The sequence below is a fragment of the Armigeres subalbatus genome, chromosome 2, assembly GCF_024139115.2.
Source record: "Armigeres subalbatus isolate Guangzhou_Male chromosome 2, GZ_Asu_2, whole genome shotgun sequence".
Classification (NCBI taxonomy): domain Eukaryota; kingdom Metazoa; phylum Arthropoda; class Insecta; order Diptera; family Culicidae; genus Armigeres; species Armigeres subalbatus.
In genome coordinates, this window is record NC_085140.1 from 302,092,574 (window position 1) to 302,106,440 (window position 13,867).

General features: G+C 38.4%; 1 protein-coding gene across 1 annotated transcript; it reads right to left on the reverse strand.

Moving 5' to 3' along the window:
- Window positions 1-79: 79 nt before the first annotated feature.
- Window positions 80-1,480, reverse strand: LOC134216631 (zinc carboxypeptidase A 1-like). Its single transcript, XM_062695489.1, has one exon. The coding sequence runs from the start codon at window positions 1,431-1,433 to the stop codon at window positions 150-152; it is 1,284 nt and encodes a 427-aa protein (XP_062551473.1). The 5' UTR covers window positions 1,434-1,480; the 3' UTR covers window positions 80-149.
- Window positions 1,481-13,867: the final 12,387 nt, after the last annotated feature.

Consider the following 13,867-nt stretch of genomic DNA (forward strand, 5'->3'; position numbering starts at 1 on the left):
AAGTCCGCTCCACTACGTCATAAGATACTTCACCACGCTAATTTGCCTCAAGCAATAAAACACAAGTAGGTATGTATAGTTTATTTTCAAGTAGCGAGCACTCTGACTTTTTTATTTCATGTTGTCATATCAGTTACCCATCCACTCAATTAGCTCGTGTAGTTATCATAATAGCCCCTTTCACGCGATTTCTCTAGCAGCGTTACTAAAGAATCGAGTGTTTCTTCTCCGGTCGGCACAATCTGCGATGGCGGAAGCACGAATCCATCCCATGATTCTGAACCTGGTCGTAGCTCGTAGGTGTAGGCAATTTTTACGTCCAACGTTCCGTAGGCCCAGTCCACACTGGCACCACTGGCCGGGTAGATGGCATCATAGATATTGCCGTACGTGTAAAAGGTGCCGTAGCGCTTCGCCAAGGATGTAATCGTTGCATTGGCGATTTGGTCCAGGTCGTTGTGGTTCGGAGTGTGCTCGCCGGTGTGCCCATAAGGGAACAGAAGCACCTGGGAGTACGAATGGAACGAGATGTAGGTTTGGATTTTGCCTTTTAACGAGGTGACAAACTGGGACAACGATTTGGTTTCAATTTCGGAAAAGGCGTAAGGTCCCCCGTATGTGTCGGATATGCAGTTGCTACTGGTTCCTTGCTCAGCCCAGTGGAAGTCCCAGTTACGGTTGGGGTCAGCTCCGAAACATCCTCCAGGGTAAGGAGTACGAGTCTTCCTCCAGAGACGATCTTTTGTGTGAGTAAAGACGTATCCATCTGGATTCACGCTCGGGAACACGTACCAATCGTAGTTTTCAGCGATGTCGCGCACTTTCGGATCATGACTTGTTAGCAACTCGTTGAGAATGTACGTGACAGTTGCCGGAGAAATCCATTCACGAGCGTGTATGCCTCCTTCTAAAAACACTCCAGGGTTACCCGATTTGAAAGATACTTTCACACCCTTGATCGATCGGTTCTCATAAGAATGGCCAGCTTCTAGAAGTTTTACCTGGTCATATTGAAGAGCCAGATTATCCAACCAAGAATGAATGTCGTCCAGCTCGTAATACTCCTTGAAATCGAAAGATCCGCTAGCTCGCTTAGACAACATCCGGAATTTTTCGTCGTCAAACAACTTTTGCATGTTCATCTCCAACAGTCGAGTGTGAATGCCTTCATTACGCAGCGCTTCACTGAAATCCGCCAACTTGTGTGGAGCCACTACGATATTGAACTTTGCTCCCACATGGTCACCTCTTTTCAGGAAAATTAAGCTATCACTTGAACGTTCCAGATCTTCCAGTAGCTTCAGCTGATTGTTGGATGAGGGAATCGCTTCGTAAACCCTATAATGATCGTAGCGGGCAACCTCATTTCCGTGCGTCGTCACTCCAAAACATAGGAAAATCGCAACAAACGTTTCGACTATCGAAAGACCCATTTTCCGGAGATATCAGTTACACACTAAGTTCTTAAAGTCCAATAAGTTCCCATTTATAGCTCACCCCGTGTAAGTCACTGAGTGGGAATACCTTTCAGGGAATACCTAATCCTTCACATACGTATTGATTAAAATAGTTCCCATAGGCTTGTCGAAAAATATCAATCTCAATGGCAAACTATTTTTATGGCATCTTTATCGCATCATTGTCGAATGCTTAAGTGCTTACCAACACATAGGGTAATACGACCCATTATGGAGGGGTTAAGCATCGCTTCCATACCAAATTTATTTAAAAAAAAACTTCAAAAATAAACTGTTTATCTTTTTCTCATTGCGGCTGTCGAATAGGGTGTTCTTTTAGCTCTTGTTTCGTAAACATTAGGCCAATTTTGCTAAACTTTATGTTGTTTTGTTTTTATTACAATAAAACAAACTACCGCAATAGAAGGATGCAGCTGCCTATCTTTGCGATATTCTTTGAAAGTCAGCCCTATTGTTGCGGTATTGCCTGTATTTCTGATGGAGAGCGATACCCACAGCAATAGGACCTTAGCACTACCGCAATAAAAGGCTCAAGGGACGAAATATGTGAAGGAAAAATGTTGATTTTTCACCATTTTGAATGGAATTTTGTTGGAAAAAAAGTTAATTTAAAGGGTTATAACGGATCCACAATCGTTTTTGATGCTATTATATCCTGCATGGACTATTTTAACACTACCACAACATTAGGTCATACCACAACGATAGCACGTTTTACCCTAATTTAGTGATTTATTTTTAGCTTGCTTGACACTCAAAGAATGTAAGTTTTATTAGCATCAAGATTATCCCACACTTCAGAGAATGTTTGCAAGGGGCCATCCAGAAACCACGTGGTCATATTTTTGAAGATTTTCAACCCCCCCCCCAGGTGGTTTATCGTGGTCATTTGGCAGACCCCCCCTCCCTCTCCCCTATGACCACGTGGTTTTTTTTTTTCAAGTACAAAAAGTAAGAAAAAACCTTATGTAGCTAAAACATATGATTAATCCGATCAATTTTGAAGATGGACAATGTTAACTGATTCATAATCAAACTAAACCCAGCATGGAAATTATAAATTTTTATGAATTCGAAAATTTTGATGATGTTGTAATGTGTTTCAGGTATTAGGATATCTAGAACTCGCACACCTTCGATGCATCAGGAGGATACAAAAAAATGTGGACTCGCGAATATGTTATAAAAATTTCGAGAAAAATTTGTAATGGTTTAGAAATTTTCCAAAATATCCCTATGTTTATTTATTTTTTTTAAATTTCCTTTTAGTGATTTTTTTGAAATAATTATAAAGTTCATCACTGAATATCCCTATAGATCCTAAGAGTATTTGGGACCTTCCGTAGCTCTGGAGGTACTGGAAATTCTTAAGATATTAACCTCAGCGAAGCATCTGAACTGAACTCTTACAACAAAAAGTTTATCAGAGAATCACAAAGTTAATATGTAATCTTAAAATGCAAGTAAAAGCTCTTACTGTTGTTTCTTTTGAATAGCATTCTTGTAGAAATTCCAGTATTGCTTTCAGAATCATCAAATTAGTTTACCTTACAATATTAATAGGTTTTTCTCAGGGCATACAAGTTTTATTCAGAATCTCAAAACTCTCTTCATTATGCCATGATTCTATGATTCTAATCAGAACCGTAACACAATATCCTTTATATTCCTTTGCCTGAATTATACAGTTTTGGCTTAAAATGCAAGTTTTCATTTTGAATCTACATTCTTTAATATCCTTTTGGTATTTTACAGTTTATTGTTATATTTTGGTATTTAACCCTTTCAAAACGATGTAAAAAGGATTTTACATACATATTTAGGGTTTTCCACTCGATCTCGATGCAAAATTTCCATAAACAATTAAGAATTTTCCACAAAACAAAAATAAATTAACACTTTTAAAACCAAAAATTGCGAATATAAAAGAATAATTTTTCATAAAGAAATCATAATTTTCCAAGGAAAAAATACAAACATCCCATAAATAAATCAATATTAGAAATAAATAATATCAAAATTTTCCACAAAATAAATATTTTATTTAAGAAAAATTAAAACCTTTTCACGAAAGAATCAATAAAGAGCATTGAAAAAAAGAAAATATTCCATTGAAGAATATAAAAAAGCAATAAAATTGAGAATTTTTCCATAGATTACCCCTTTTTCTAAAGCGATTTAAGTTCATTGGCATTAGGGTCTGTTCAAATATTACGTAACGCGAAAAACGTTGTTTTTAAGAACCCCCCACCCCCTCGTAACATTCTGTAACAAAATTTAGAACTACCCCCATCCCTATGCGTAACGCGTAACAAATAAATTTTTTTGAAAAAATCTTGTTTTTGGTAGAATCTGAAACACGATACAATAAATTATTATTCATTGTAGATTTTATGCTATTTAGAAGGTAAAAACTATTATTTCAATATTTTTTTCTCTATGCACTTAATTTGTTACGTGTAACAATATCTCGAAGGACCCCAACTCCCTATATTTTGTGTAACAAATCGTAACAAAAGTTAGACAACCCCCCACCCCCTAGTGCGTTACGTGATATTTGAACAGACCCTTAGTGTGTCCTGTACGAAGGCGGGATAGGACCACCTGCTCTCGGCGGCTTCGTTGGTCTTTCCCAGGTAGAGTGGAATTCTTTATCATCCGGCAGTGATTCCTTTGCCGAAACCAGTCATTGGCCCAGGCTGTGGAGATTTCTGTTTTCACCCAGTGTTTCGCGTCTTTGGCTGGTACTTCCCGGATCAGAAACCGATTGTTTCTTCCGAGGTCTGCGAGTGTGTCAGCGTATTCGTTTCCACTTATCCCCGAGTGTCCTGGGATCCATATAAGGTGGGTGTTGTTGTTTGCAACGGTGTCTATGGCCTGGACCCAGGGGTGTTTATTTCTTGGTGATTCCAGAGCGGCTAATACACTGGCCGAGTCCGATGCTATTAGCGTGCTTCTGGTTGTTGGAAAGGCCATGGCCCGGAAGATGGCTGCTGTCTCAGCAGAGAATACAGAGCATTGATCCGGCAATCGATAGAATCGTCTATTGTGTCTGATGTGATGCCAATACCGACTCTGCCACCTGCCTTTGATCCATCGGTGAAACGGATTTCTGCATCCCGGTACTTAGTCTCAATGTGGTTTCTGAATAGTGTTTGCGCTTGGGTCTTATTGGGGTTCTTTTTAAGGATTCTTTTCAGTGCCCAATCTACCTTGGGGCTACTTTTATTCCAGCTTCTTGTCCCCAGTCGGCGGAGGCCTGCAATTCTGGGGATCTTCTTCTTGCATAATTTATCCAGAGCTTCATTTGCTAGGTCCTTCAATCTGCAGCTGTTGTCATTTGATTTAGTACGCTCCAAGTAGCTAACCGCCTTGTTACAGAGGTCGGCTGTGGCTTTGTACCGAAAAGGTAGTTCTCCCGCCTCGGCACACGCTGTGTCTGCAGGTGTCGATGGTAGAAGCCCTGAGATGATTCGGATAGCCTTGTTGTGTGTCGGGCCGAGAGTTGAGTTGAGTTGAATTCCTGGAAGTTGAGAGCAACTAGTTCCAAGCCGTAAAGTAGTCTGCTGTTGATTACTGCATTAGCCACTCGCAGCAGTGTAAGACGATCACTTCTTGATCTCTTTCTTGAAACACTTTTCAGCATATTTATTCTAGTTTTACAGTCGTTTCGGACTCGATTGTAATGGTCACGGAAATTCAATCGCGGTTTTATCTGTCAGCAAATTCCCTTGTTGGTCGTTGCACATGGCGGGAGATGGCACTGTCTTTCTCCGCACGCCATTGACAGATTCATAAAACCTCCGCATATCGTTCTGCTACATTTTTTCCTGCGCCTCACTAATAACTTGTTACTTGTCTTCTTTCTTCTTCCTGCGGTGGGTTCGTTTTTCGGCTGCTCTTGCTTCCTTGTACCGATCTTTATTCGATCAGGTACCCGACACCAACATTCGGCTTCTGGCAACGTTCTTCTCGTCTGTCACTCTCTGACACTCCACATCGAACCAACCCGTCCTGGGTCGCCTCTGTGCAGTGCCTACCACTTCTCTTGCTGTTGTGCTCACTGCTCTATGGATCGACTCCCATAGATAGTTGATGATGTCGCTAACGTTGATTGCACTTATCCGTTCGTCGAGCTTCTGGCGGTACTCAGCCGATACTCCTTCCGCCGACAATCGCTGGATATTGTAACGCATCGTTCGCTGTGATCTTTCGTTCGATACAGTTGACAACCGTGATCGAATTTTACTGACAACGAGGTAGTGATCAGAGTCAATGTTCGGACCTCTGAATGTCCGCACATCGATAACATCCGAGAAATGGCGCCCATCCACCAGAACATGGTCTATCTGGTTGCAAGTTTCACCATTTGGGTGTCTCCAGCAGGTGTGCTTGCGGATGTTCTTTCGTGCAAAGTAAGTGCTACTGATGGCCATCCCTCTGGCAGCAGCAAAATTTACTAGCCGTAGGCCGTTGTCATTGGTAGCGGAGTGAAGGCTCTCCCTACTGATTATGGGACGGAAAACGTCCTTTCTACCGACCTGGGCGTTAGCGTCTCCGATAACAATTTTCACATCATGCTTTGGGCACTCTCTATAGGCTTTATCAAGACATTCAAAAAAACGTGTCCTCACGTCGTCGGATTTATCGTTTGTCGGTGCGTAAACGTTGATTAGGCTGTAATTGAAGAATTTGCTCCGTATCTTCAACACACAGATTCGTTTGCTAATGGGTTTCCACCGCATCACTCGCTTCATCTGCTTGCCCATCACTACGAAACCAACTCCATGCTCAGCTTTTTCACCGCCGCTGTGATAGATGTTATACTTGAATGCAGTGTTGGTCGTGGGGTCCACGGCTCGGAATTCACGTTCTCCGGATCTTGGCCATCGGACTTCTTGAATAGCAGCCACGTTCACTCCAACCTTCTGCAGTTCGCGAGCCAGAAGGCTCACTCGTCCAGGTTCATTTAGGGTCCTGACATTCCAGGTACCGAGTTTCCAATCATAGTCCTTATTTCATTGCCGGGTCGGATGCCAACAATAACGTTCTCTTTTTCTTCTATCTCCATTTTTCGTGGTATTTGAGAGGCTTCAGTAAGCTACCTTACCGGGGTCGCGTTACCTACATCGCGCTGGTGGGGCTGCCACCTTAAGTATAGCTGACGCGATACAGCATTTCGTTAATCAGCCTCTGGGTACCAGGCAGACGCTGTTTGAGCCGCAGCTCCTGGTGATCAGACGCTCGAGGCGTACCTTCTCACTCTAGCTGATGTCAGAAGGACAACAGTGCCCAGGCTGCACTGCCAGCTAAGTACACAACCCTTAGCTGGCGGTCTTTTGTCATCGGACGACCCGTGGAAGCGTGAGATAAGGACTTGTGGGGACCAGAGCTCTGTTGGGTGCTCCTTCCTTGATGTCAACCCACCATTTTGCAGCCCAATATTAGAAATATTAGAAATAAATAATTATAAAATTTTCCACAAATAAATAGGGGAAAAGACGGCTTTGACAGGTTTTGTTCTATTATTGGCAGGGGGGTTTTTGTCGACCAAATGTTATGAAATTTGGCCACAATATTCTTTGATATGCAAAGAATATTTAGGCCAAATTTGAGCAAAATCAGTCATAAAAAACCCCCTGACAATAATAGAACAACACCTGCCAAAGCCGTCATTCCCCCTATTTTATTTACGAAAAATTAAAACCTTTTCACGAAAGAATCAATAAATAGCATTGAAAAAAAGGAAATATTCCATTGACGAATATAAAAAAGCAATAAAATTGAGCATTTTTCCATAGATTACCCCTTTTTTAAAAGCGTTTGAAGTTCATGGAAAATTTTATCAATTTGATTGCTTTGTAGTATTTTTTAATGGAAATTTGATTGATGTGAAAGAAACCCAGCATTGTTCAGGTGTTGCAAATGACACAATGAATTATTTGCAGCATCGCACTCTAGATCAATTTCCGTGCGTTTGTTCTGTTTTCCTCAACAGCTAGCATAGCATAGCATAGCATATGTGATTGTACAAATCGTGGGTGGCTATACAATGCTCAATTGAGCAATCTACTGTATATTGTCGCAAATTGGTACTTGGGATTAGTACCATTTCCTATACAGTAGCAGTTGTATACCTGGCCACGTCCTTACAATCACGGAAGGAAGGGAAGGAATGTTAGTTCAACATCTACTAGTGAAGATGCAGGGAACCTATACTACCTCCATAGATGTCTCGGGAAGGATAATTTGCGTTAGTGGGTAAGGTGAATAATAAGGAGCGACAATATAGAGCGTTTGTCAATAACAGTATATGCTGAAAAAAATATTAAAATATATTCATCAATTAGTTTACTCACTCGACCGCGCGAACTATCTGCTTACTGAGCAGAAACACGACAAAACAGGCACTGACGGTCGCGCAATGCACAACACAATATTTCGGCAAATCGCGCGATCGTTCTGCTGTCCGAAACAAGAGCCAACACGCACTGAACCAATTAACTTTATTATCGGCCGCGCAATGCAAAACACAAAATTTCGGCAAATCGCGCGATCGTTCTGCGTTCCGAAACAAGAGCCAACTCGCACTTTGTTCTGTTTTCCTCAACAGCTGACCCAAAATTGTATTTTAATGACATTTTACATTTCCCCGTTAAATTCACCAACTTTTTGTATATACAAACCCAAAACGAATCGATTAGGAAAAAATCTTGCAAATCAGTCAACCCGTTCGCGAGTCAAATCGTCAGGAAGGAAACCTCAACTCATTTTTATTAAATAGAGATTTTGTGGAAAAAAATATTTTTTGTGCAAACAAATATTTATTTTGCGAAAATTTTTGTAATTGTTTATTGCTAATATTGATTTATTCATGATAATTTTGTATTTTTTTCGTGGAACATTTTGATTTCTTTATGGAAAATTATTATTTCATAATTGCAATTTTTGCTCTTACAAGTGCTAACTTATTATTGTTTTGTGGAAAATATTCAACTGTTTATGGAAATTTCGCATTATTTGTAGAAATTCTATATTAATTTAATACTCATACCCTGATTTCTTTATTGCCAATTTCCTATTTTATTAAGGAAAATTCCTATTTTTTCTTTATTAAAGAGATTTTCAGCCCAGAGCTGGCTAATTTCTAAAAATTTCTAATTCTTCATTGAAATTTTATTTGATATCGACTCGTGGAAGCCAATGCTGCCATACTAAAAATATTTTCTCGGTCACTCTGATGATTCTATCGAATAATTTTCCAAGGAACTTCTATTCCACATCTCAAATATGCTTCAGTCAATGGTCCTTTCATAAGCGACTCATAGAGAAATGAATGTATTATAGACCAATTATTATTCTGGCGTTCGAATCATTCGATTTATCCAATTAACCAATTTATGAATGATGTATGATATAATATCCCAGTAGGTCCATTGGGTTGATATGACTTCAAATTATTTATACAAGCAACTGCAGATTTTTTAGGTTACTAGCTTTATGTACCCGGCCTTGCTCGGAATTGCCAATTTGGTTTGCAGTTTTCTTTTAAAATCGTAAAATGATAAAACCAATTGGTCAACAGGGTAATTGTGTTTACTTATTCATATTTTATCATTTGATTAAAAGAAGGCTTTTGGAAACACTGACTGATTTGGAAGAAGGGATCGTGGGTTTGAAAAGCCTTATTCCAGGCAAACGTCTTTTTTTAAAGAAGAAAAAAACATCCATCGATGCCATATTCTGGGCAAACGCATATTTTTAAAGAAGGGATCACACCAACCATTGCCTTATTCCGGGTAAATGCCTACTTTTAAAGAAGCAACACATTCACCATTCAGAAGGAAACACATTAATCATTGCCTTTCACTGGGCATACCATTATTCCGATGTAGGGTAACAATTATGATTGTTTTATACCCAGCAAATGCTTGCTTCCTATGCAAGATTTTTCTGATGCTGTTCTTAATTATCCCAAATGTCCTTCATGTCGAATGACCTTAGGCCAAATAGTGTTATGTAAATGGCCTGCTACATTCAGGGATATGTCATTTTCAGGGAAATGTCATATTCTGGGATATGTGTATCGGGAAGTATCATTTTTGGGAAATATCATTTCCGTTAGAGTCATTTTTGGGGAAATGGTATTACCGGGAAAATGTTATTGTCGAGGAATTGCTATTTTTAAGGAATTTGGGCAATTTGTTTTCGGAGCATTGTACAATGTCAAAGAACCTTGAATGTACTAAATAAGAGGGATTTTAAATTAAATCGTTTTCTAAACAATACCAAACCCCAATAACACCAAATAAAGAATTTGTGTTCCAAATTCGGTTGAAAGCGGCCAAGGGGATCAGAATTTACACTGAGTTGATCGATAACTAAGCAATACACCTCCCCCCACACCCTTCCCCTTTTCCAAAGAGCATGCTTAACCCCATATCGTCCCCTCCTTAAGATAAAGATTTTGTGTTCCAAATTTGGTTGAAATCGGCCTAGGGGTTCGGAAGATACACTGAGTTGATCGATAACTAAGCAATACCCCTCCCTCCACACCCTCCCCCTTTTTCAAAGAGCATGCTTAACCCCCCTATCGACCCCTCTGTATGATAAAGAATTTGTGTTCAAAAAATAGTTGAAATCGGCCAAGGGGTTCAGAATTCACACTGAGTTGATCGATAATTAAGCAGTACCCCTCCTCCCGCACCCCCCCCCCTTTTCCAAAGAGCATGATCTACACCCCTATCGCCCCCTCCTTAAGATAAAGAATGTGTGTTCCAAATTTGGTTGAAATCGGCCAAGGGGTTCAAAAGATACACTGAGTTGACCAATAACTAAGCAATACCCCTCCCCCCACCCGCTTTCCCTTTCCCAAAGAGCTTCTCTACCTCCTCTATCGTCGTCTCCTTAAGATAAAGAATGAGTGTTCCAAATTTGGTTGAAATCGGTCAATGGGTTCAGAAGTTATGCTGGAACATACATACAAACATACATACAAACATACAAACATTGAGTTTTATATATATATATATATATATATATATATATAATATATATATATATAATATATATATTTATATATATATAGAAGAAGAAGATAGATAGATAGATAGATAGATAGATAGATAGATAGAATAGATAGATAGATTCATGTTGATTTTTTTTTAAATGCAAGCTTCTTCATGTCATAACCTTTTTCATACGCACTACTAGAATTTGATGCATTTAGAACATTTAGGTGCATAAAATGCTAGGCTTCTTAAGCCTAAATTATTGCCTACATTTATTGCTTGGATTTATTTTAAATTCCAAGATCTTCTGAATTTTCAAGAATAATTGTTCTGGAGATGCAAGAGAAACCCTTCAGAATATTGACAAGAAATTCCTCGGAGTCTCCACGGAAAAATCTTTAGGATTTCAACGACATTTCTTCCGACATTTTTTTTTATATTTCCTAAAGAGTTCCGAAAAATGTTCGGTAAAAATTTTGAAGAACTAGAAGAATCCGTAAAAGGATCCGAAATGTATATTTACGATGAAAATTCCAATATACATCAAATTCCGAAGAATTTCTAGTATAAATTAGAAAAAAAATCAAGCTTACTTTTTTAACAGAATCTCTTAAGTTTTTTTGTTTTCAAAATCCTGGGCAACTTTAATGAATTTTCAAAGTAAATTCTTCTAAATTTTCAATGGAAAGTTTTTTCGGTTTCCAAAAGAAATTCTTTTTCAGCAGTTTTTTTTAATTTCCAAAAGAAATTATTCGGAATATGCTAAAATATTTCAGATGGAATTTCCTAAGATTTTCCAGTAGAAAATCGAAAAAAGTTCATCTGGAACACCAATAATGAATTTTCCATGGAAATTCCGATATTTTTACAAGTGGAAATAACGAAAAAATTGTACTTTGGTAGTACTTGTGAAGGTTGTACTTTTGAAGCATTTCCAGTAGGAATTCCTTAAAAAATTAAATTAAATTTTTTTAAGATTTTCTGATGTGAAAATTCCTTAAAATTTCTAAATCATTTCCTGTGCATCTTTGCATGGTAAAGATTTGAAGCAATGTTTAGCTGAACCTACAAAGAAATCAAAACGACTTCCCGAACAAGAATGAATTCCCGAATTTTGGAAGAATTTATGGTGCAAATTAAAAAAAATGAACCTTGAGAATTCTAAAGATTTATTCTTTGAAAATCCAAAGATTTTTTTGAAGATAATGCCTCAAATAAAAAAATACTTGGAAAATTTAAAAAAAAATGTGGTAGAATTCACAAAGAGCGTAAAAAAGTATTCCGAAAAATTTTCATTTCAAAATTCCAAATTAAAAAAAAATCAAAAAACAAAAAAATCAACGGAAATATCAAAGTGTTTCATGTGGCATTGGCTCTTCAATATCTCTTAGAAATTCAGAAGATTTTTTTTGGAAAATTTAGAAGTCTTCCTCTTCTTCTACGGCTCCATATTCCAACTGGAACTTGGTCTGGTTTTCAACTTAGTATATTCTATTAGCATTTCCTCAGTTATAAATTGAAAGCTTTTATAAGCCAGCTATTGTACGAATATATATCTTGTGTAGCAAGTACGATGGATACACTATACCTAGGGTGTCGAAAATGTTTCCCACCCGAAAACATCCTAGACAGGAACGAGAATCGAGCTGCCGTAATCTGGAAAAGTGACGTAACAGCCATTTTACAACATGCACTTTTCCGGATTACGGCAGCGAGTTCATCTCCGGATTGGCATTCCTACGCCTTTGCTCGCAAGGCTAACTGGAGACTGGACATTTTGAAGTGCACTCCTTAAAATGTTCGAAAAACTTCTTTTGGAAATGAAGAAGAATTTCTGGTGAAGATTCGGAAGAACTTGTCGAAGAAATTCATTAGAATGTAAAAAAAAATGAAAATATGAACATTTTTTTCCACTGAAAATTATATGTATTTCCCACGGGACTGCGTTGAATTTTTATACAGAATTCAAATGGAATTTTTTTCGGAGTTTTAAGGAAAATTTTTCGGAATTCACACTGGAGATGTTTTGTTTTTTTTTTTTCATTAACAATTTGTAGCGAAATTTTCAAGCAAATTTTTTCATAGAGAATTGTTCAAAAATCATTCTGAATGCCAGCACTTTATCAGGATTGTATGAATTAATGTCAAAGTTTTTACAGGGATTTTTCCTGAATATCCACAAGAACCCACGAGGGACCCTCCTTAGCCGTGCGGTAAGACGCGCGGCTATAAAGCAAGACCATGCTGAGGGTGGCTGGGTTCGATTCCCGGTGCCGGTCTAGGCAATTTTCGGATTGGAAATTGTCCCGACTTCCCTGGGCATAAAAGTATCATCGTGTTAGCCTCATGATATACGAATGCAAAAATGGTAACCTGGCTTAGAAACCTCGCAGTTAATAACTGTGGAAGTGCTTAATGAACACTAAGCTGCGAGGCGGCTCTGTCCCAGTGTGGGGATGTAATGCCAATGAGAAGAAGAAGAAGAAGAAGAAGATCCACAAGAAATTCTTTTGAAGTTTTTTTTCTTAAGATGTTTTCTTGGATTATTGTAAAAACATTTTTCAAAATTGTAGCTGCAGTCCGCTGTTTGTAAAAGTGTCGGCGGCGTGATCCCAAAAACCATCCGCGGCGGAATTTAAAAAAAATATTTTTCCATTTTTTCTTTCCGAATTTTTTTGTGGAAATTGAGACTTAATCGCAACCTGTTTTTTCGTTTACTTCTATATGGAAATAGGATAAAAGGCTAAGATGGTCAAATAACGCAGATACTACGTCTTTTTAACGCTGAGTTGAAAAGACGCTACGTGGGCATCTGCCCTAAGTTGCGCTTTGCGTTTCATTAAATGATTAAATCATTAAATTTTAATGATTTGTATTTTTTACACCGCTATTGTTATTCACCAAAAGTTTTTCGTGTAAAAAAAACACGTGGTTGCAGTGGATGTTGAATGTGGTTAAATATCATAGAAAGGTATCAAGGACACGAGACCTGGACGATGCTCGGTCGATGCACTGGAAGTTTTTGAAAGGATAGTGCTGCGTACCATCTATGGCTGAATAATACTTGACAGATACGTATTTCGACCTCAACAATAAGACTGGCTTCTGTCTCTCGTACTTGACTCGAATTAACCATCAAGTTACAGTTAAGGTGGTATTAATTGGAATAGTATCATCTACTGACTACTCTTATGGCAAACGAATTTGATTAGTGGATGAACGGCTTCAAGAAAACCTTCTCAAGCCTACTGAAAACATTCGAATTTATTCAAAAATAATGAAATATAAAAAATCATTTTAAGATGTTTCATGTAATTCGTACTCGATGAAACACAGAAAATCGCCTTTCGTTATGCCACGCACTTGCATGGAATTGAT